This window comes from Papio anubis, chromosome 1 (genome assembly GCF_008728515.1).
Source record: "Papio anubis isolate 15944 chromosome 1, Panubis1.0, whole genome shotgun sequence".
NCBI classification, from domain to species: domain Eukaryota; kingdom Metazoa; phylum Chordata; class Mammalia; order Primates; family Cercopithecidae; genus Papio; species Papio anubis.
In genome coordinates this window covers 31,804,627-31,825,848 of record NC_044976.1, presented here as the reverse complement: position 1 = coordinate 31,825,848, position 21,222 = coordinate 31,804,627, and the positions used below count along the sequence as shown (strand labels likewise).

At 46.7% G+C, this 21,222-nt stretch overlaps 1 protein-coding gene across 7 annotated transcripts in view; it reads left to right on the top strand.

Annotated features, from left to right (window-relative positions):
* Window positions 1-21,222, top strand: part of CSMD2 (CUB and Sushi multiple domains 2) — a 649,640-nt gene that overhangs the window by 520,875 nt on the left and 107,543 nt on the right. For all 7 annotated transcript variants that reach the window (XM_021939191.2, XM_021939203.2, XM_031666818.1 and 4 more), the window contains 8 exons: window positions 3,485-3,679; window positions 4,707-4,823; window positions 6,495-6,608; window positions 13,774-13,869; window positions 15,086-15,289; window positions 15,698-15,822; window positions 16,873-16,969; window positions 18,080-18,184. In XM_021939191.2, coding sequence (XP_021794883.2) covers window positions 3,485-3,679; window positions 4,707-4,823; window positions 6,495-6,608; window positions 13,774-13,869; window positions 15,086-15,289; window positions 15,698-15,822; window positions 16,873-16,969; window positions 18,080-18,184 — 1,053 coding nt within the window. The remainder of the gene's footprint in view (window positions 1-3,484; window positions 3,680-4,706; window positions 4,824-6,494; window positions 6,609-13,773; window positions 13,870-15,085; window positions 15,290-15,697; window positions 15,823-16,872; window positions 16,970-18,079; window positions 18,185-21,222) is intronic.

Below are 21,222 nucleotides of genomic sequence, written 5' to 3'. Positions count from 1 at the left end.
TAGCTGAAAGGCTTGGAAGACTCATTTAGCCTCTCTGATCACCATATTCCTCATCTATAAACTGAATATGAGCATAACTGGCCCTGCCTTCTGCAGAGGGTATTGTGAGACACAAATGAGATAACGGTTTGGAAAGTGCCTCGAAAATTATGAAGTGATATTCCTATGTAAGGGGCTATCATCACTATCATTATCCTTGTCATTATTATTAATGTGGTAATGCTTGGGATGGTGAGCTCATCTTTCTCTTACGTGTGAGTAAATATAGAATAGAGTCTGTAGTTGGAATCATTGATGTGGTTGTTGATTTTCCAAGCCTCAAAGTATTCAGCCAAACAATTCAGCAGCCATTTATTAAGCCTCTATTATGTGCCAAATAGGGCCAGCCTCGGTGCCAAGTTCTGTGCTAGTTGCCAGGGTTATGAGAAGACTAAGTGATGAACCCTCTCCTCCAGGAGTTCAGAACCTACTAGAAAGAAATACCCTTACCAAAGCTACCAAAATAGTGTGATACGTGTTATAACCAGGGAAAGAAAAACAGAATTCTGCCAGAGAGAAGGTGGCATTAAAAGTATAGGAGTTTGCCACACAAATAAGGAAAGAAAGGACGTTCTGACATCTGTAAAATTCTGGGCCAGTCATACCCAGCTAGGGTCCAATGCTGGTGCAGCAGTTACCCAAAAACACAGTTGCTTAAACGAAGTAGACGTTGATCAGCCTTCCTGTAAAAGAAATCTGGAGGACAGAGCCCAGGATTGATAAGAGAACTCCACCTTGGCTCCTTGTGTCTCCCTACTCTACCATACTAGTCCATGGATCCCATTTCAAGGTTATTTCAGATCCAAGATGGCAACTGAGGTTCCAGCCATCATGTCTGAGTTCTAGACTGAGAGAAGGAGGAAAGATGGAAAGAAGGAAAGGCCAATAGGCATTTCCCTCAGTTGAGTCAACTTCCCTTAAGCAGCCTTTTTAGAAGTTCCACAATAATCCACTGAAGATATTTATTAAGTGCCCACCATGTGACAGACACTGGAATACAGCCGTGAACAAAACTGAACAGCTGCCCTTCTAAAATCTATATTCTAGTAGAGGAAGACAGAAAAAAATAAGGTCACTATAGAGTCGATGAGAGTATTAACTGCAGTGGAGAGAAATATAGCAGAGGAGAGTGTTGGGGGCATTGGGGAGAGGAGTACTGCAATTTTAAGTAGCTGCTCAAAGAGTGTCACTGAAGGCGAAATTGAGCTAAGTCCTGAAAGAGGTAAGAGAGGGAGCCACAAAGACCAGAGGCCCGTGTGGTTGGAGCAAAGCTAGCATAGAGACGACAGAAGCTGAGGTCACAGAGGGGACTACTGGAGCCACATGTGCAGGGCCTCGAAGGCCTGTTAGGATTTTGGTTTTACCCCGAGTGAGACAGGAGGCTATTGGATTGTTTTCAGTAGACATGATCTAACTCGTGTTTACATCTCTTTGTCCAGACCTAGCTGCCCAGGAGGCTGGGAAATGTAGACTTTGACTGATGCCTTGAAGTTCTGGATAAAATCAGAGTTCTGTTATTGAAGGATGAAGGTGGGGAAAGTGGTTATTGGGGACTACAGCTAGTTTTGCCTCTTATGAGCTGTGTGAACTTTGATTCCAAGTTACTTAGTTTTTCTGAACTTTAAGGTATAACCCACTTTGAATTTATAAAAAGGATAGAAGAAACAAAAGACATGATGACAGATCCCTGGATCTCTATGACTCACATATGGGTCACCCAGTGGCCAGTTCTATTCTGGCCGGAGCCACTAGGCATATGGAGAAGACAGATTTGATAAAGGAGGTCAAGGCAATGCATCACGGGGCACATGGGGAAACCGCTGAGGAGTTCCCTGCAATGAGTGGCCACGTTCTGGGTCCCACTTGGGTTTAAATGCAGTAGTGCATCCAGAGCTGCTCCACTCTCAGCTGTGGACAACGACTTAAGGTGCAGGATGGTCTCATATGCTCCCATGCAAGAGTGAGACTCTCAGAGTCACATCCCATCAGTCAACCAGATGATTGGCAGCTGAGTGACAGCCTCAAGCAGCGCTGCCTCCTGTGTAGGTAATCTAGAAGGTACCCAGGTGAAAAGGACCACCCTCAGCAAAATTCCTCCTGAGCCATTCATCTCTGATGAATGAACTCTGATCCCTTCTATTCTGGTTCTTCCCTCCTCAGCTCCACTCTTTGAATTTCTGAGTCCTTCTGCACGGACTGTCAGTACCCTTTTGTGAGTCCCCATCTCTAGACCTCTCTGTTGCCCCCCAATAATGTATCCTCCAAAATGCTCATCAATCAACCTGATACTCAGTTGCATATCCCTGGTATTGACTGGCCTCAGCTGTGTCCTATTACTTCCCAGCCCTGGTGACAACCCTCTTGACCATCAGTTATCTTAGAACAGGAAATCTGTTCTAAGGAACAGGAACAAATGAGGAAAGGCAATCATGCATAGAAGCATGAGCATGGGCTCCCAGGAGCTGCTCGGGATTTCCAGCTGATGGTGAGGGATGCTGGAGAGTGTCCTACAGAGATTCGGGACCTGGACTAGTACTCCCAAGCCACAGGCAATGTCAAGAGCTGTCTTGTCTGGTGCAGAGGGACAAAGTAGAGGACCGTTACTCACGTCACTGTATGACTGATAGGGAAGAAGACATATAAGGATCAATAGCCACATGAAAAAATACTGTCGTTTTCATAAACTGGCAAGCACCCAATACCCAATACAAAGCCCTGGAAAACTGCACTGGAGACATCAACTTATCCCACCGGTCGGGTAACCCAACCCAGAGGTGGAAGTGGGTTTTGTACTTCCTCCCTGAATCTAAGTATTGGTATCCATGCACTCAGAAGTACCTGCAACAGATGGGTGTGACTGGGCCTGCAGAACGGATGCCAGCTCCACTCCCCAGTCAGTGGTACAGATGGGGCAGAAGAGAGAGGAAGAGAAAGAGCATCTCCAAAAGCAGACTGTCTGCCTTGCTTCTCAGGGGAACACAAAAGGCCAGGAGGCTGCTGAGTGTGAGGGGTCAAAGATGAGCAAAGGGGTGGGCTGTGCCTAAGCACTGACCTTTACCACAATGACTCTGCTGGCAGCTGAGATGTGGGCCAGGGACCGTCAGCCCCCACCAGTCAGAGAAACACATGCTTCCCTTTGGGAGGAGCGAGCAGGGGATGAGAGAGGGCCTCAGGGATTTTGCTGGGGCTCCTTCCTCTGCGGGTCAAGGCAAGAATATGGGGAGAGGCGGGGAAATTGCCCTCTTCAATGTGATTTCCATCCTTCAATTTCTACCCAAATTTAGAGACGTTTCTAGACCTGAGGGGAATAGGAGCCACAGTCGCGCATCCCTGTGCGCTCTGTGGCTAATTAAAGTCGGGTTCTCCTCATGGGCCCTGCAGCCCAAGAATAGCCTCCTCATGAGCCGTCTGTGTGTGTGCACGTGTTTGTGTTTCTTTTTCCCAGAAAACCCGCGGGAGTCATGTTTTGATCCTGGTTCCATCAAGAACGGCACGCGGGTGGGGTCCGACCTGAAGCTGGGCTCCTCTGTCACCTACTACTGCCACGCAGGCTACGAAGTTGAGGGCGCCTCGACCCTGAGCTGCATCCTGGGGCCTGATGGGAAGCCCGTGTGGAACAATCCCCGGCCAGTCTGCACAGGTGGTGGGAACCCGGGGATGGCAGGGGTCTGAGGAACTGAGGGCATGCCAGGGGCAGAAGGCGCTGTGGGCTAGGGAAAGGAAGGGGGCATGGTCCTCAAGGCTGGCTCCTCCAAGCCTGGCACACCTGGGTTTGCTGTGGATGTGTACAGAAGTGGCTTATAATTCACTAGGTGTGCAGTTCCTGTCAAGGTGTCATCTCAGATCACATGGTATCCCCACCCCCATTCACATAGTTGCTCATGCCCTCAACAGAGGCCTCCAGACATGCCACATCAGGGGGCTCACACCAGGGAGAAGTCGTTTAAAGGTGGCCCCTGGACTAGTTCCTAGGCCTAGGGAAAATCACTGAGAGATCAGTTATATCGAAGTAAGGCCTGCAGAGTGCGCTGATTCCAGGTGGGTCTGGGTGAACCATGGGGGTCCTGACAAGAGGGATAGGAATGAGTAGCAGGGCTTTAAGAGCTTGGTGACCACCCATTGAAAAGCAAAGGGTACCCCTTTGTCATGGTAAGAGAGGCAGGCTCAGACCCGCCCTTTGTGGAAAATGGGCATGGTGGAGGGGAACAGAAGGTGGCTGGGTCACATGGCCTGGCCGCTCCCCATGGGGTTAGTCCAGGGAAGCTTCAGCTCCCTGCTCATGCTGACACTCATTCTCCAGGTCAGATGTCAGCCAGGGGCAGCAGATCATTTCTAGCCCCACGTGTAAGCAGAGGAAGTTCCTAATATGCTCCCTAAGGCTGTGACTTCAGGGACTAATGCCAGGGTTAATAGGTAGAGGGCAAGAACTGACACCTGCCCAAGAGGGCCCTCGGTAGCTCCAGGGCAAGTTTCAGGCCACATGCCAGGCCAGGGGTGCATGTCCTTGGGCAGGGCAGGGTCCACAGGACTTCCCTTCTCCAAGCTAGGGGCCGCCCACCTCAGGGCAGCCCTACTGGGGTCAGAAGCTCAGGCTGGAGCAGAACAAAGGATGGTCACTGGTAAGAGGCCCACAAGGTCACCTGACTCTCTATTTCTTTCTCTTTCAGCCCCCTGTGGGGGACAGTATGTGGGTTCGGACGGAGTGGTCTTGTCCCCCAACTACCCCCAGAACTACACCAGTGGACAGATCTGCTTGTATTTTGTTACTGTGCCCAAGGACTATGGTATGGGTTTGGGTTGTTGTTGTTCATATGTTTTCTGGCTCCTCACCCTCATTCCAGAATGGACAATTCCTCAGACTCCTCCCAATTATGCAGCCCCATTGTGGGAACTGCAGAACAGTCTCCCAAAAAGGACAGCTGAGTGTTGACGTTCTAAAACGGGCTGTAGAATACATTCCTGACACAGAGGGCAGAAGGGCATAAGTAAGCCCCGCCAGAACCAAGGGGACAGGGTTGGTGAGAAACTGGCCAAGACAGAGGGAAGGCAAGGTGCCCCAGGGAGCTACCCAGTATGGCCCAAGTCCTAAGGGAGGTGCCGCAGATCTAGACCTGTTAGGAACCCAGGGTGAGTGGCCAAGGAGCAGGAGGGAGGAAAGGAATGGGATGGAGCTGGGCTTGAAAGTGCAGGTGAGGGAGACCAGGAGCCACATCATTCTGGTGTACCAGCTGAGAACCAAAGCCTGATCCAGAAGCTATTGGTAGAACAAGCAAAAAAAAAGTGAAAAACAGGCCAGTGCCCTGGGAAGACAGAGAAACTTCCAGATTCCAAGAGATGTGGGCAGAAAAAACCAAGCTCATTACCTTGTTGGCAGTGGGGACATTCAAGAATCCCGCCAGCCCTGGAGGCATTCGGAAAGATGAAGGGCAACCAGGTGACCAGGCTGGCTTCTTTCTTCCTGGATCTCCTCTTTGTAGGAGGACTAACAACCATGTCTAAACACCATTGATGTTGGGTGTGGCAAAGGACATCAACACGTCCCAACCATCTAGGGGAGAAGCAGGAGGGAGGGAGCAGCCTGCAGAGAGCTAACTCCTTATTCCCCAAGACAGGAGGGGCAAGCACAGAGCAAGGCCTGATGCTTGAGGCATTCACCAAACATTTAGTAAGCACCCACTGGGGGCCATGCACTCTGCTGGGTCCTGGAGTTGCAGAGATGAGAGAGACATGTTCTCTGTCTTCTATAAATTCCCAGTCTCATCTCTACCCATAGCTCCAGCCATCAGTACACCCACTCCTTCCCCAGAACCAGGACACTTATGTACATGTACACACACTCCCCAATATACTGAGGTGGCAGGAGCCTCAGACCTGCAGGATCACAGTTAGAAAAGTCCTGAAAGGCTGTCCAGAGCAGAATCCTTGATAGGTGGGCACGCAGTTTGTGCTTGAATCCCCCCAGTAATGAGGAGCTCACAGCACTCACTACAGATCTCTGTGTACAGTTTTCAACTCAATGACACTGACTAACTGGCCTTGGGACGCCTGAATGTGGAGTCGTGACATCACATGGAGAATGAGGGATGGTACCAAAAGCCCTGTGATGGCCTCCAGTAGCTGCTGCAGCTGCTATCTGGGAAAGGAACAAACTTGGTTCCGTTTCGCCTCTACCCGCCTGACCTTTGAGTGCAGCGGGTGTTGTCTTGACCCTTGTGAAGCGCAGCCCGGCCTTCCCAGCTCCCCGCCTCCCTGTGCCCTCCCTGTGCCCTCCCTGTGCCGGGTGTCTGGCCACTGCCAGACTGTGCGGCTGCACTAACCAGTGCAGCAAGCCACAGCCCAGGAACCAACAACTTCCCCAGGGCTGCCTTCCTCCTGGCTTGGACCCCTAGACCCCGAGATCCCCTCTCCTGCCCCCAGCGCGCCTGCCCAGTCCCCACACCGCGTCTCCTCCACAGTGGTGTTTGGCCAGTTCGCCTTCTTTCACACGGCCCTCAACGATGTGGTGGAGGTTCACGACGGCCACAGCCAGCACTCGCGGCTCCTCAGCTCCCTCTCGGGCTCCCACACAGGTATCGGGGCTCGGCCAGGGTGGGGACGGTTATGGGCTGGGGGCATCACGGCTGGCTAAAGGAAGGAGGCTCTAGAAGCACCCCATGGCCGCAGGTGGAACCCTAGGGCTCTGCATGCGTGTGGTGCTCTGGTGCTGTCTACAACGCAGCGGCCAGCTCCTGAGAGCTCCAACTAGCGGGGCCTTCAGCAGCTGCCCTCACCCAGGCTGTGTCTGCAACGCCCCCTTGTGGTGTAGCCTTCTGTTGGTTCGTATTCAAATGGAACTTTTTTCTTGTTATAAATGTATTGCATTTTCATCATAGAAAACAGTGACAAAACAAAATAATTGCATACAGAATCAAAATAAAGACTACCCCGAAAGAGCCACTGACAAGATGTAGTGGATTTCCTTCCGGTCTCTGTATCTACTTCGATGTTTACATATTTTATTCAACAAACCAATATACATATTTTATTGAAATATTCACTGCGAGCTTTTCTCTGTCATTTTTTTCTTCTAGGCTAGGATTTTTAAGTGCCACATAGTAATATCTCATACAATTAGTTAAAATTTATGTAACGAATTCCGTATTATTGAACATTTAGATTGTAATGTTTTGTGCTTATGAATAGTAATGCAATGTATTGTACATACATCTTTATATACATTTCTGTCACTTTAGAATATCTAGAAGTGGAATTGTCAGTGTAAAGGATATGTGAGATCTTTAAGGCTTTTTGTGCAGATTATCAAATATCCCTCTAGAAAGATCTTGTCAGTTTGATCACCAACAAGAGGGCATGTTTTATTCTTACAAAAACCAGGTAATTAAAAAAACAAAAGCGTCATCAGTTTGAAAAGTGAAAAATGGTATCTCATTTTCTAATTTGCCTTGTTTTATTACTAGTTAGGTTAAATTTTTATATGTGTTTATTGGCCTGTGCATTTTTTATTTGTGAATTTATTGTGAATTTGTGTCGATTTTTCTATAAGCACTTATTTTCTTTATTGAGCAGAGCTCCATATTTTAACCTATATAAATATATACATAATATGCTATGAAAAGCCCTCCTCTCCAGCTTGTCTTTTGCTATATAATTTTCGTCAGGGTGCTTTAATGTCAGAATATGTAAATTTCTCATGCTATCAAATCTATCAATATTTTCTTTTATAGTTTTCTCCTTTGCTTTTATGCTGGTCAAATAAATATTCCTCTGTGTTTTCTTTCACTTCTTAGTTTCATCACACTGCTTTAATACCTTTGGAATTTATTTTGATTTATTATTTGATATAGGGAATCTAACCATATTCTTTCAAATATAGTTAATCAGTTGTCCTAGCAGAATTTTCAAAATGCCAAATTTACATATACTAAATATTTATGAAGTGTCTGTTCCTAGACTTTTTATCCATTTCTTCTAAATGTCTATTTATTCCTTTTTCAGTTTTAATTATTGTAACATTATAATAGTGTTTACTATATAATAATTTTAAACACATGGTATTATAAGTCCCCAGAGTCATCCTTTTTTTTTTGAATTTTTATTGGCTGTTGTTGCTTACTTTTGCCTCCAAATTAAATTTAGAAATATTTTGTCAAGTTTAAAACATTGCATCAAAATCTTGACTGAGATTTAATAAAACTTACACGTTAAATTAGGGTGAACTCACATGTTTATAATATTAACTCTTCTTCCCATCCAGGAATACAACATGTCTCTCCATTTGTTTATCTTCTGTAGCCCTTGGAACGATGCTATAATTTTTATTTAGGCAGTATTCATTTTTTGTTAACTTTATTCCTAGATATTTCATGGAGATTTTTGTTGCTGTTGTAAATGGGTCTTTTTTCCCCCGTTATGTTTTCTAGCTGGTCTTTGCTAGTATATTCAAAGACTGGCGTTTTTGGCATATTTGTTTCATAAAGTCATTGGACTCTTCATAATACTGCTTTCACTGCCAACTAATTCTCCTGGCTCCTCTAGGCAAGAAGTAATATCATCTGCAAATAAATTTGTCTCATTATTTTATCTCCTCCTTTTCAGTGGCTTTTCTTTTATTTTTTTTTTTCACAGTTATTGGTCTATTCAGGTATATTACTCTAATATCAATGTTGATATTTTAGCTTTTAGTAAAAAAATCCATTTCATAATTTCCTTTACATTTAGTACCACAATTTATATAATGTACTACGGTGATGTTTACCCTGCTTTGTATTAGCGGTGATATTCCTGCCTTTGTTATGCTGCATCGTGCATTCATCATCCCCTTTTTCCTTGGCTGTACCAGGTATTTTGTGTTTTTTTGTTTGTTTTTTTTAAATTTTTATTGCCGCAATTTATCAATTATTCTGCAGAGTTTGTTGTTATTTTTTGATTAATCTCTGCCTTTATTTCATCATGTCCTTCCTCATATTTTTCTTCTGATTATTTTGTTCTTGTTCTAACTGCTTGAATTGAGAGCTCTGTTCATTATCTTCTCTGCGTAATAAGGAACATGTTTACAGCGATTATTTACCTCCAAGCATAGTTTTGGCTTCATGCTGTAAATTTTGTTATGTACTATGTTCATCATAATTACTTTTTAAATAGCTCGTCATGGTGTTGTTTACTCTTTTTGCCCAAGAGTTGGCTAAGAATGTCTTTCCTTTTCCCCTAAGAATATGGATTTTGTTCTTGATGAATTAAACTTTTGTGTTAATTTATATTTTTATTTCCATGTAGTGAGAGAATGTGGCCTGTACCATTTCTTCTTTGAGGATTAATTGAGGTCCTCTCAGTAGCCAAGGACCTTTTTTTTAGTTTTCTAAATATCTAAGAAGGATGTGTATTCTCTGTAAGGTAGAGAAGCAGGACGAATGAGCTGAGGCTGTACAATCACACTCTTTTCTTAGCTCTCCTGTTTGCTTTCTAGATGACTTAGGGCACAATACTTGACCTCTCTGAGCTTCAGTTTCCTCCTCTGTAAAATGCAAAGAGAAAGAATCCTACTTCCTATAGTGTTAGGAGTAAATGAGATTTGTAATTGCCATTAAATCAGTCTTACTCAATTTTGTTATTCAAATCTATTGTATCAGTGATTCTCAACCAAATGATTTTTTTGTAACCACCACCTCACACATACACACCCAACCAAGAGTGTAAATCAGGAACTCCTGGAGTAGGATGCCTTTTCAAAACAGATAGATAGATAGATAGATAGATAGATAGATAGATAGATAGATAGATGTATAGCTATAGATTTAGAGGTATAGTAAGGATCAAGTAAAGAGAGATAGAGAGGTCTACATTTAAGACATAGATATAAATATGGATATAGATATAAGTGTATAGGACCAATAGAAACAGGAAGGGAAGGGAAGGGAAAGAAGGAAGGAGAAGGTAGGGGAGAATCCCAGCACTTTGGGAGGCCAAGACGGGCGGATCACGAGGTCAGGAGATTGAGACCATCCTGGCTAACATGGTGAAACCCCGTCTCTACTAAAAAAATACAAAAAACTAGCCAGGCGAGGTGGCGGGCGCCTGTAGTCCCAGCTACTTGGGAAGCTGAGGCAGGAGAATAGCATAAACCCGGGAAGCGGAGTTTGCAGTGAGCTGAGATCCGGCCACTGCACTCCAGCCTGGGTGACAGAGCGAGACTCCGTCTCAAAAAAAAAAAAAAAAAAGTTGGGGGAGGAAGAAGAGAGAGTGAGAGAAAGAGAGAGAGAGAGAGAGATGTATAAGACCTGTAGATATCAAACTCCTGACTTCAAGTGATCCACCTGCCTCAGCCTCCCACAGTGCTGGGATTACAGTGAAACCCCATCTCTACTAAAACTACAAAAATTCACTGGGCATGGTGGTGGGTGCCTGTAATCCCAGCCACTGGGGAGGCTGAGGCAGGAAAATCACTTGAACCTGGGAGGCAGAGGTAGCAGTGAGCCAAGATTGCGCCATTGCACTCCAGCCTGGGCAACAGAGCGAGACTCCATCTCAAAAGAAAAAGAAAAAAAAAACCTGTAGGTGTCAATTTCAGTGTATTCAGAGAGTCCCTTATTCCTCATTCGGAGAAACACTGTAACGAGCCATTGGTACTGATGGGAGTGCACTAAGTCCCTGTCCCTGAGTTGTGCTGGGGGAGAAAAAGCTAAAGGACTGCTACTCAACAGTCTTCATTTTGTTTTTCTATTTGATGTATCAATGATTGTGAATGTTGCATGAAAGTATTTCCCATTACAATTATGATATTTTGTTGTCTTCTTGTATTTCTAGCAATTTTTGCATCTGTTTTCCTGACATATCTTCTCTCATTTTCTCCAACTCTTTTTCTTTTAAGAGGAAGTTGACTCATTTATTTTACAAGTGAATTACTTGGTCTGACATCTGTCATCTTGTATTGTTCTTTCTGTGCTTTTGTTTGTGTTGTTTTTATTTTGCTTCCTCGCTTTTCCATACATACCTGACCCATCTCTAAATTTTCAAGTTCTTCTTGATATATTTGGACTTTTATATTAATGTTATAGTGGTTATTTTTTAAATTGTGGACTTCTTCCCCAAGAGCAAATTTTTGCATTTGCATTTTGTTTTGTTAGCTCATTTTGTTTTGTTAGCTCATTATACTTTTCTGGTTGTATTTATCCGTGCTGGTTCCTGAATTCCCTACTTTAGTTTTGGATTTGTTTTTTCGTTTTTTTGTTTTTTTGTTTTTTTGTTTTTCAGTAGGGCTTATAACTGCAGTACTTTCTGTCACCATGCATATATGAGAATGCTTTCCTTTTGACATAGATATAAATAACAACTTGATTGCAAATCAAATTATGGGTCAAACTTTATCTTTCAAAACTACAGTAATTATTCCACCATTTACTGTTACAGACAAATTGGAGTCCAGCGTGATTCTTTGTCCTTGTACATAACCTGTGCTTTTCTGTCTATATGATTTTCTTTTTTGTTGTTAATGAAAAAGCCCACTAGGATGTGTTGTGGTGGAAGTCTCTTCTCACTAATTCTATCTTGCACTTGGCAGATACTTCAGTCTGAACCTCACATCTTAGGAAAAGTGTCTTCTTTCTTAAATGATTTTTTTGTGTGTGCGGGGGAGACAGAGTCTCACTCTGTCGCCCAGGCTGGAGTGCAGTGGTGCGATCTCAGCTCACTGTAACCTCTGCCTCCCAGGCTCAAGCGATTCTCCTGCCTCAGCCTTCCAAGTAGCTGAGACTCCAGTTGTGCTACACCACACCCGGCTAATTTTTATATGTTTAATAGAGATGGATTTTCACCACGTCGGTCAGGCTGGTCACAAACTCCTGACCTCAGGTGATCCGCCCACCTCGGCCTCCCAAAGTGTTGGGATTACAGATGTGAGCTACCGCACCCTGCCTTAAGTGATTTTTTTTCTCCTTCAATTTCTCTGTCTTCTCTTTCTGGAATTCCTGATATATGCATATGGATTTTTTTTTCATCTTTCATGTCACTTGTCATTTCTCTCGTTATTTTAATCTCTTTATACTTTTTCTGTGGATTCTGAGAGAATTTCCAAAATTTCATCTCCACTTCACTGTTCAGTTTCTGTGGAATCCAGCTGCTTGCACTAGCATTCTCATCTCTATTGATCTCAGATCCTTCATCCTCTGACTTCACAGATGCAATGCTAGATTTAATCTCATGACAACCATGACTGAACATCTGCTGAGAGTTTTGCCTGTTCTTTATTGTGGTTCAAATAAAGCATTTGCTTTGACCTCTCAGAGTGATCTCCTTCCTCAAAACTTTAACATTTTTTCTTATGTCCAGTGATTTTACTAATTGCTCTCTCTCGAAGATGGAGGCCCATGTGCCTTCAGGGCTGAAGTTGACATGGGTTCTGTGAGAGCTCACTAGGGTCCTTATCCACATCTGTCAGGCCAAAGAGAAAAGCTGAGTTTCACTCTGCTCACATCCATCTGGAGGAGGAGTTGGAGATGGCAGTGATAACAAAGGGAAGCTTTGTCTTCATGAGTTTCTTTCTGCTTTGGCAGCTACATGTTAGCTGGGGCAATGACTGTTAGCTGGGGCAATAACTGTTAGCTGGGGCAATGACTCCTAGCCAGGCTGAGTCCTCTGGGTCACATGTACATCTAAGCCTGTTTTGCAAAAGGCTCTCTGCTCCCGTGTTGGTGGCATCACTTGAGCTTCCTGGAAGTACAGGTGGACCTCCCAGTAGCTCCCTTGTGGGTCCTAACTCTAGCCCTCACTGTAGTGGAGTGATTACTGGTTCTCTGTAATCACTGTTTCCCTCCTGAGAATGGGGTCTGGGGTCAGCAGCCCTTCCCAGGGGTCCCTAAGTCTGCAGGGGGCCAGCAGGCAGAGTGGCCATGCTGCTGCCTCCACCCATGTTCTCCCTGGGCTTCCCCAGGATGGCGACTACACTAATTGGCTACAGGTCTCGTTGGTGCTGTCTCTCCCCTGGCCTATCTGTACCACACCAAGCAGAAGATGCACCTTTGTCTTCTGCTACAAAGGCTGTCAGCCTACCCTGGTTTCCTGTGGCCATGCAGCTTCCCCCCAGTTTGTGTGTTATTGGCAGGCAATAGTACATCCTGGTTTGCCTGGGACAGTCCTACCGTAACTATTGATAGCACTTTCTTTGACTCAGAAGTTTTCCAGTATGAGCAATAAATTACACCATCGCTCTGGTTATCGACAGGGTGGTGGGAGAGTGTCTGGGAAAGACCAGTTGCTCCCAGATGATCACATCATCCTCCTTCCCAGAAGCCAATGCTATTTTTAAAAATGCAGATTCATGTCAGTTTTCCAAGTAAACCACCAGTCAGTCGGCTTAGTAACAGCCACTCTCTCCATCCCTCTCGCTCCACACATCCTTAGCAGCCTTCTCCTTTCCGGCACAGGTCATTTAATCTTTCTGGGCCTCTCTTTCTTTCTTTATTAAATGAGGGTACTCAACTCTGTCATGCCAACCTCACCATGACCACAGGTCAAGTTAAGACTGTGGATGAAAAGCTTTCTAGAAACTTTAAATTGTAAAGCGCAGTAAAAAGTGTAAGATTTCATTTCAGGAAGGCCTGGAATGTGGAAGGAATTGCTGCATGGGGTACTGGAAGGAATTGCTAGGAATTGCTGCATGAAATCCTTCCTGGCCTGGATTTTATCTTCTGGACCAACCTGCTGGACTCACTGTTCTCTCCTCCTCGCCCCTTATCTCGGCAGGAGAATCATTGCCCTTGGCCACCTCCAATCAAGTTCTTATTAAGTTCAGTGCCAAAGGCCTCGCACCAGCCAGAGGCTTCCACTTTGTCTACCAAGGTATGGAGGACATGGACGCCGGAGGTAGGAAGGTGATCTCGGTTCTTAAGGGACTCGTGATCGAAGGAACAGGGATCTTTGACCTCTAGTCTTAGGGTGTTTGGGGGCAGTTACTAGTTTGTAGGGCAATTCCTTGAAATTCAGTTGAATTTTATACATTCACTTACTCAGCAGACATTTCTTAGACAAGTTCTGTGTTAAATGAGGAAGGAAATCAGACAAGGGAAGCTAATTTTTTCCCCTTCCCCACCCCACCCATTGTCTGGCATGGTCCAGATGGCACTGAAGAGACCAGCCCAGGCGTCTTACCTAGACTCCCCTGGAGCTTGGCTTTGTCTGCCAGGCACAGTAAAGGTGCGGGGAAAACACAGGCTTTGAAGTGCCGTGGACATGGATTTGAATCCCACCTCCCCACCTTGGAGCTAGGCTCCAGCTACGCCAGGCCTCAGAGCCTGTTTGCTCACCTGTGAGAAGAGGGCAATCGCAATGCCTCACTGATAGGATGCAAAGAGGCTTCAGGAACTAGCTGGTACCAGCCAGCCAGTCGGTGTTAGTCCCCTTCCTTACCGGCCCAGAAAGGCAGTTTGGAGCACCCTGGCTTTCACCCCCAGGCCCCAACCTCCACTTGCCCAGGAGAACATCCACTTCTGTAGGGCCCAGGTTCTAAGCATGGTCCTGTTCTTTCGATTCTGCCCAGGATGAGCTGTGTTTCTCTGCAGGGGTGATCCTGCCAGAGGGGAGGCCATCCCGGGCCCATCACCATTGTGGGCGGCAGGAGGGAGAGAAGACGGGGGTCATGGAGGGCAGGGCCCCAGGCAGGATCTTAAGGCACATGGGGAAAACAGGACAGAGGCAGGGTGAAGGCCCTGAGAAGGTGGAGGAGGAAGGCCCATTCTCCTTGCTAGGGAAAGTGGGACCCTGCTGAGTGAGGGGCGTCATTGGGAAAGCAAAGAACAAAACTGGGCCTAAGGTCTGTGGGAGGTCCACGGCTCTACCTCCCATGCTTTCCAGGAGCTGTGCTGTAGCTCTGTGTGTCCAACCATGCTTCAGTGTAACAGGCATCTTCCTAGTTAGCCCTCGAGCCCTTCCCTACGGGAGAGCTTCCAGAGCCTCTCAGGGTTTCATCCAGACGGTCTTTATTCCAGACCCGTTGTATGTCTGTCCCTGGGCGTTTCTGGGGGGTGAGTCCTCCCCTCAGTGCCCTTGTCCCCCACAGCGGTTCCCCGAACCAGCGCCACGCAGTGCAGCTCTGTGCCGGAACCCCGCTATGGCAAGAGGCTGGGGAGTGACTTCTCGGTGGGGGCCATCGTCCGCTTCGAATGCAACTCCGGCTATGCCCTGCAGGGGTCGCCAGAGATCGAGTGCCTCCCTGTGCCTGGGGCCTTGGCCCAGTGGAATGTCTCAGCGCCCACGTGCGTGGGTGAGTAACCAGGACCCGGGCGTTGGGGGTGCGGGGGGCGGTACGTAGTCCTTTCCCTCTAGGGGAGGCAGTCAGCCCCAGCGATGCCCCACGGCACACAGCGGCCGCTTCCCACCGCATGGCTGAGGTGGGGTGTTCCAGTCAGCTCCAGTCCCCGGCGCTGTGGGCTGTGTGGAAGACAGCCGGGGTACTGGGAAGGGGGCACATGTGGAGAGAGGAGCGGAGCCCAGGGCCCCAAAGAGAGTTGCATGGGGAGAGGCCATGGAGAAGGCAGGACTGGGGACATTAGGGAGACACTCCCATGGGGAGGAGGACAAACAGAGGCTGGGGGCCCTGAGGGAGGAGTCTGCTTGGGGAGGCTCCCACGGGAGGCCACAAAGCCTCTGACCCGACGGCCTCTCCTCCCAGTGCCGTGTGGAGGCAACCTCACGGAGCGCAGGGGCACCATCCTGTCCCCCGGCTTCCCAGAGCCATACCTCAACAGCCTCAACTGTGTGTGGAAGATCGTGGTCCCTGAAGGCGCTGGCATCCAGGTAGGGGCAAGGAGGTGCCTCGGTCCGGCAGGTGGCCGTCTGCTCACAGGTAACTGCTCACAGGTGGCCGACCACAGATGCTGGCTGGTGCCAAGGCCTGAGTCAGGGTAAGCCAGGAAGAGACACATCAGCCCTGTACCTGGCCCTGTGGCTAAGGAGACTCAGTCCAAATATGGAGATGTGGCCCCCAAGCAGAAAACACAGTAGGTTCCAGACCCCAAGAGCTTCAGGGGCATGCGGTGGGAGTTGGGTAATCCAGGAAGGAGGAGAGGTGGACATCGCTTGGCCCTGGCCAGGAGGGGAGGCTAAAAGAAGGAATGGGCCTGGAGCTGGAATCTGAAGTGTGGGAAGGATTCATAGAAGTTGTTTCTCAAATGGCTAAAGATTTTCTTAAGATTTTGAGGGTTAGAAGGGAGGCAGTGCTGATGAGAAGGAAGAGAAAAGCTCCCAGCACAGCTGAAGCACAGAGAACTGCCAGGCACACACCTAGGGAACCTCGCACAGCCTGAGCTGTAGAAGCTGAACTGGGGGCATAACTGGTACCCAGGGGTAAAAGCCAGGCAAAGGGAGTCCCCAGCATTGGTGCCAAGGCATGGAAGAGGGTCAGGAGCCTGCAAAGCCAACGGAGAGGCAGCAAACTGGGACTCCAGCAGACAGATCCGGGCAGGAGTGGGTTATGGGCTCATTGCTGCAGGACATCTGATGCAATCAAGGCAGGAAAGTGGAGAAACCCGAGGAATGTTCCAGAGATGAGGAGACAGTGAGACTGTCTTCCCACTTCCTGGAATTTCTTTTCCCCATTCTCTACTTTGCAAAATATCCCACTGTCTTCTAATCATTGTTTTCCACATCTGTCTTCCCCACTGGACAACGAGCTCCTTGGAGTTGGGGCTGCATCTTACTTTTATTGGAAGGGACTAGCATAGTGTTAGGCCCAGAGTAGATGCTCAACAAATTTGAATTAACTATGGGAAGGGCAGAAAGGGAAAGCAGAGAAGGAGGGAGGGACGCAGGCTGCCTAACCAACAATTCAATCCTCTGCCTTCCCAGATCCAAGTCATCAGTTTTGTCACAGAGCAGAACTGGGACTCCCTGGAAGTATTTGATGGTGCAGATAACACTGTAACCATGCTGGGGAGTTTCTCAGGTAAGCTGGTTTCCAGGGACTTCAGTTTGGAGGGTGGTGCTAGAACTCATCATCATGAACATTGCTATTATCATTATTATTATTATTATTATTATTGAGATATAATTTATATTCCATGAAATTCACCATTTTCAAGTGGACACAGCAGTGGTTTTCAGTAGATTCAAAAGGTCCTACAACCATCACTACTATCTAGTCCCAGAGCATTTTGACCACCCCAAAAAAAACCAGGTACCCATTTGCACTCCCCTCCCCAGCCCACACCTAACCTCTAGTTACCAGCAATCTACTTTCTATCTCTATGCATTTGCCTATTCTGGGCATTTCATATAAATGGAAGCCTTCTGTGTTTGGCTTCTTTCACTTAACATGATGTCTCCAAAGTTCACCAAGTCACAGTATGGTTCAGCACGTCACTGTAAGGACAGAGCATATTTTGTGTGTCCGTTCATCAGTCAATGGCTTGTTTCCACTTGTGTGCTGTTATGAATAATGCTCATGCACAAGTCTTGGTGTGAACACATGTTGTCACTTCTCTTGAGTATACACCTAGGAGTGGAATTGCTGGGTCATGGGGGAACTCTATGTTTAACTTTTGGAGGAACTTCCTAACTGTTTTCCAAAGTGGCAACACCATTTTGCCATTCTAGTGATGGAATTCTGACTGAGTGTGGTGTATAGCTGTGCCCAGTGGCCAGGGCAATTATCTGAATCTTTTAGGCCCAGAACTCTAGATGGCCAGGAGATAAAGAGGAGTCAGATGCTCCAGATAAACTGTCCACCCTGCAGGACTGCCCAGAGAATAATACGGGTCAGAGCTATCCTGAAGATGGCTAAGAGGAGACCGAACTCATACCTCACCCTCCTGTGGACACATGGCCCTGCCACTGCTCATTTTACAGCAAGCAGATTAGAGTTTCCCCTCCCTCAGCCATTGGACACCTAGCCCTCTGAGGAGTGCTAATTTGTCATTTAGTGAGTTTCATAACTGGGGACATCTGGGGGCCTTGGGAGCAGAATGTCAGCAGGTAGCAAAATCCAGAAGAATGGGAAGGAATGCAAGGGCCTGGAGGAGCCAAACTTAAATGACCCCTGGTATCCTTGCCCTAGGAACAACTGTGCCTGCCCTTCTGAACAGCACCTCCAACCAGCTCTACCTTCATTTCTACTCAGATATCAGCGTCTCTGCAGCTGGCTTCCACTTGGAATACAAAAGTAAGAATCCGGGGTCTTGGCTGGTACGGGGTTCAGGGTGGGACCTAGCAGTTACTGAGCCCCTTCTGAGCAAGGGTTATATTGGAGCTGCATGTTGTCCATCCCACGTAAGCCTTCCCACAAGCCTAGGTGAGGATGCTAAAGCCTGGAGAAGGTCTGAAACCTCCTCAAGGCTGAGTTCTCATCCAAGTGTCTGTTACTCGAAAACCTGTATGCCTGCTCAGTATCCACACCAGGTATGGAAAGGGGACTTGCATTGGCCAAGGTCCCAGTATATAATTGGGATGTAAGAATATTGTGCCTTCCTCCCCCAGTTCTAAAACCTGGCCTCTCTAACCTCTAGTTCTGTGATGCGATTATTTTTGAAGTTCCTCCTCTCATTGGATACCTCACTCATCTTCTACCAGATTTCTCACTGCAGGCTCAAACCCTTATATCCTGGCTTCTGGCATCCCTCAGTGGTCACTACTAAATACTCTTCACAGAAAAAGATTTGTGGATGTGCCTTCTGGGGATCAAAGAAAGAGGTTTCTAGGGAAACTGCTTGCATACTGGGACTGCCTGCCCCACCCCCTTTCTCCACTGGGTACAGGGAAGAATAGGTAGGCAGCAGCATTTTTTGCACTTTTATTCAGCATATACTTATTGAGCATTTACAACATGCCAGGCACTGTGCTCGGATTGGGAACAATTAAGATGGGTCAGTCAAAGTCCACTAGAGAGAGGTAGATACGGAGAGGTGCATGACAGCATTACAGGTGCTCTCTTGGATGACTCTAGATGGTAGAGAAGTGGTTCAAGGGAGAGAATGGTTGTGGGCAGGTGAAGAAGCAAATGTCGTGAAGAAACATTGAGCACCTGCAATGTGCCACGCCCTGTGTTAGGTCTCCACAAAGGTGAATAAGACAAGGCCCCTGCCTTCAAAAGCACAAAATCTAGAGGGAGAGATGGACATGGACACAGTCATTTTAGTGAAACCTGAGGTGCTAAGAAAGTACAAAGGAAAGGAGCTAAAGCTAGGCCTTGCAGAAGCGGATGCCTGAGTTGTTAGGTTTGCAACGGGAAGAGAAAAATGTAGGAAGGCATGGTTGGCTTGACCATCTGTGACAGCATGGGCCTGAGCAGAAAGAAGGCCCACTTGGTGCTAGATGCCTGAGTGGGTCAGAACTATATGTTACACACATGCCCACCTGGGTCTGTGAAACAAATGAACTTCATCCACCTGCTTTGGAAAGAATTACATAGATCCCAGGATGCTCGTCACCTGAAAGAACTGAAGCATGCACCTGGAAAAAATAAAAAAGACCCAGCTCAGGACAGCTAGAAGCAGACCCTGCAGGGTAGAGGGTAGGACAGGGACCTCTGAGACTCCCCCCAGCAGATGTGTAAGGCTTCACTCCCCTGGTGCAGTGAAATATCCTGGGTTTCTTGACTAAATCACATTTTTTCCTTTTACCCCTTCTTCTCTGTTCTCTCCAGTTTTGTTTCTCTATCCAATATTTTGAGTTCTTAAATGTTCCCTAGAATCCTCTCTGTTCTTTCTTCTTCCAAAGACACATTTTCTTCCTAAATCACTTTACCATTCTACTGCCTCATTCCCAGGAAAAAATCCACCTCTTCTCAATTTTATTTGTCCAAGGGGAGTGGCAGTTTTCTCAGTAGCTGACATTTCATATGTTGTCCCCTCATGATGGGAAGAGCTAGGAGGGAGAAACAGAGCTTCCCACTGTATTTGGAGACTGGAATTCCTAGGAGCCAGGGCCCTGTAGTTATACTTTATTTTGTAGGATAATCTACAAAGAGCTCACAGACGATAGAGAATTAACTGCTATTGTAGAGGCAAATGGTTTCGAAGGGTACTGAAAAGTCACATCCACTGCTATGATTCATAATTAATGTTTATTTAATTTAAATGGAAATGGAGCAATATGCTTTCAAAAGTAATACATTACATATGATAAAAAAATTTTTCCTTTGCTGTAAGCATGGCTTAAATAAAATCAATCTGTGTAGCATAAGATAAGTTAGAATGGACTTTTCTCTATCTCCCTCCATTTTTCTCTTCAGCCTCACCTTTCTCTCATTCCATTTTTCTTCCTACCATGCTTTTTTGTTCTCATTCAGCTTTTCTGTCCATCACTGGACAGTAAGTAGGTCTTTCCAATAAGTCAGTCTACTTAGTTGCGACCACTGCACTAAATAGTGAGTTTTGTTCTACTTGGAGTATGGAGAGGAAGGGGGAGAAATAGACAAGATGACAAATGAATCACTTGAAACTCAGTTTTTATGATGTTTTTAATGCTTGTCCTTGGGGTCTTTTGTCTCAGCTGCTGAGAGTTTTGGACAAGGCTCAGAGAGCTTTCATTTCCAAATATCACACTCACATCTTAAAAGCACATGTGGGACAGGAATTGCCTGCAAAGAGTGTGAAGGAATTTCCAGAGTGATAGCAACGTTCTGTGGTTTTGACAGGTGTTTGGGTTACACAGGTACAGGCATTTGTCAAAACTCAGCACAAGTACACTCAAGATTATGATGTTTACTTGCTTATTACCATGTTCATGACAATTTGTGCATTTTGTTATATGTGAGTTTCCCTCAGAAGGAAAAAAAGCACATGTAGTTATCAGAGTCTCATCTCTGAATGTGGCATGAGGACTCATCTGCTGCTGCCTGGGAAGATGGGTTGGTGGCTGGTGGTCTAGGCTGATTGATCCTTCCCTGTTTCTTTTCCATGAGCCCCTAGCTGCCTGTGGGCACTGGATACAGGTGGACTCCTCAGGGAGCCTGTATCCCCCAAGGGAGCCTCCAGAAGGGCCGAGGCTGCCATCTCCCACACTCTCTGGGCCATGCCACCCAGGTACACAGTTCGCCATCCACCCCTTTCTGCCGCCTTGATGAAGAAGACCACTTTAGAGTTTACAGCTTCCTCTCCGCCTCCTTATGAGTCTTCTGGCCCTTGCCCCTGGAGAAGTGCCCTCCAAGTCCAGTCCAGCAAGGCACAGAAACTTTTTAGTGCATCTGAAGTGCCTGCACCT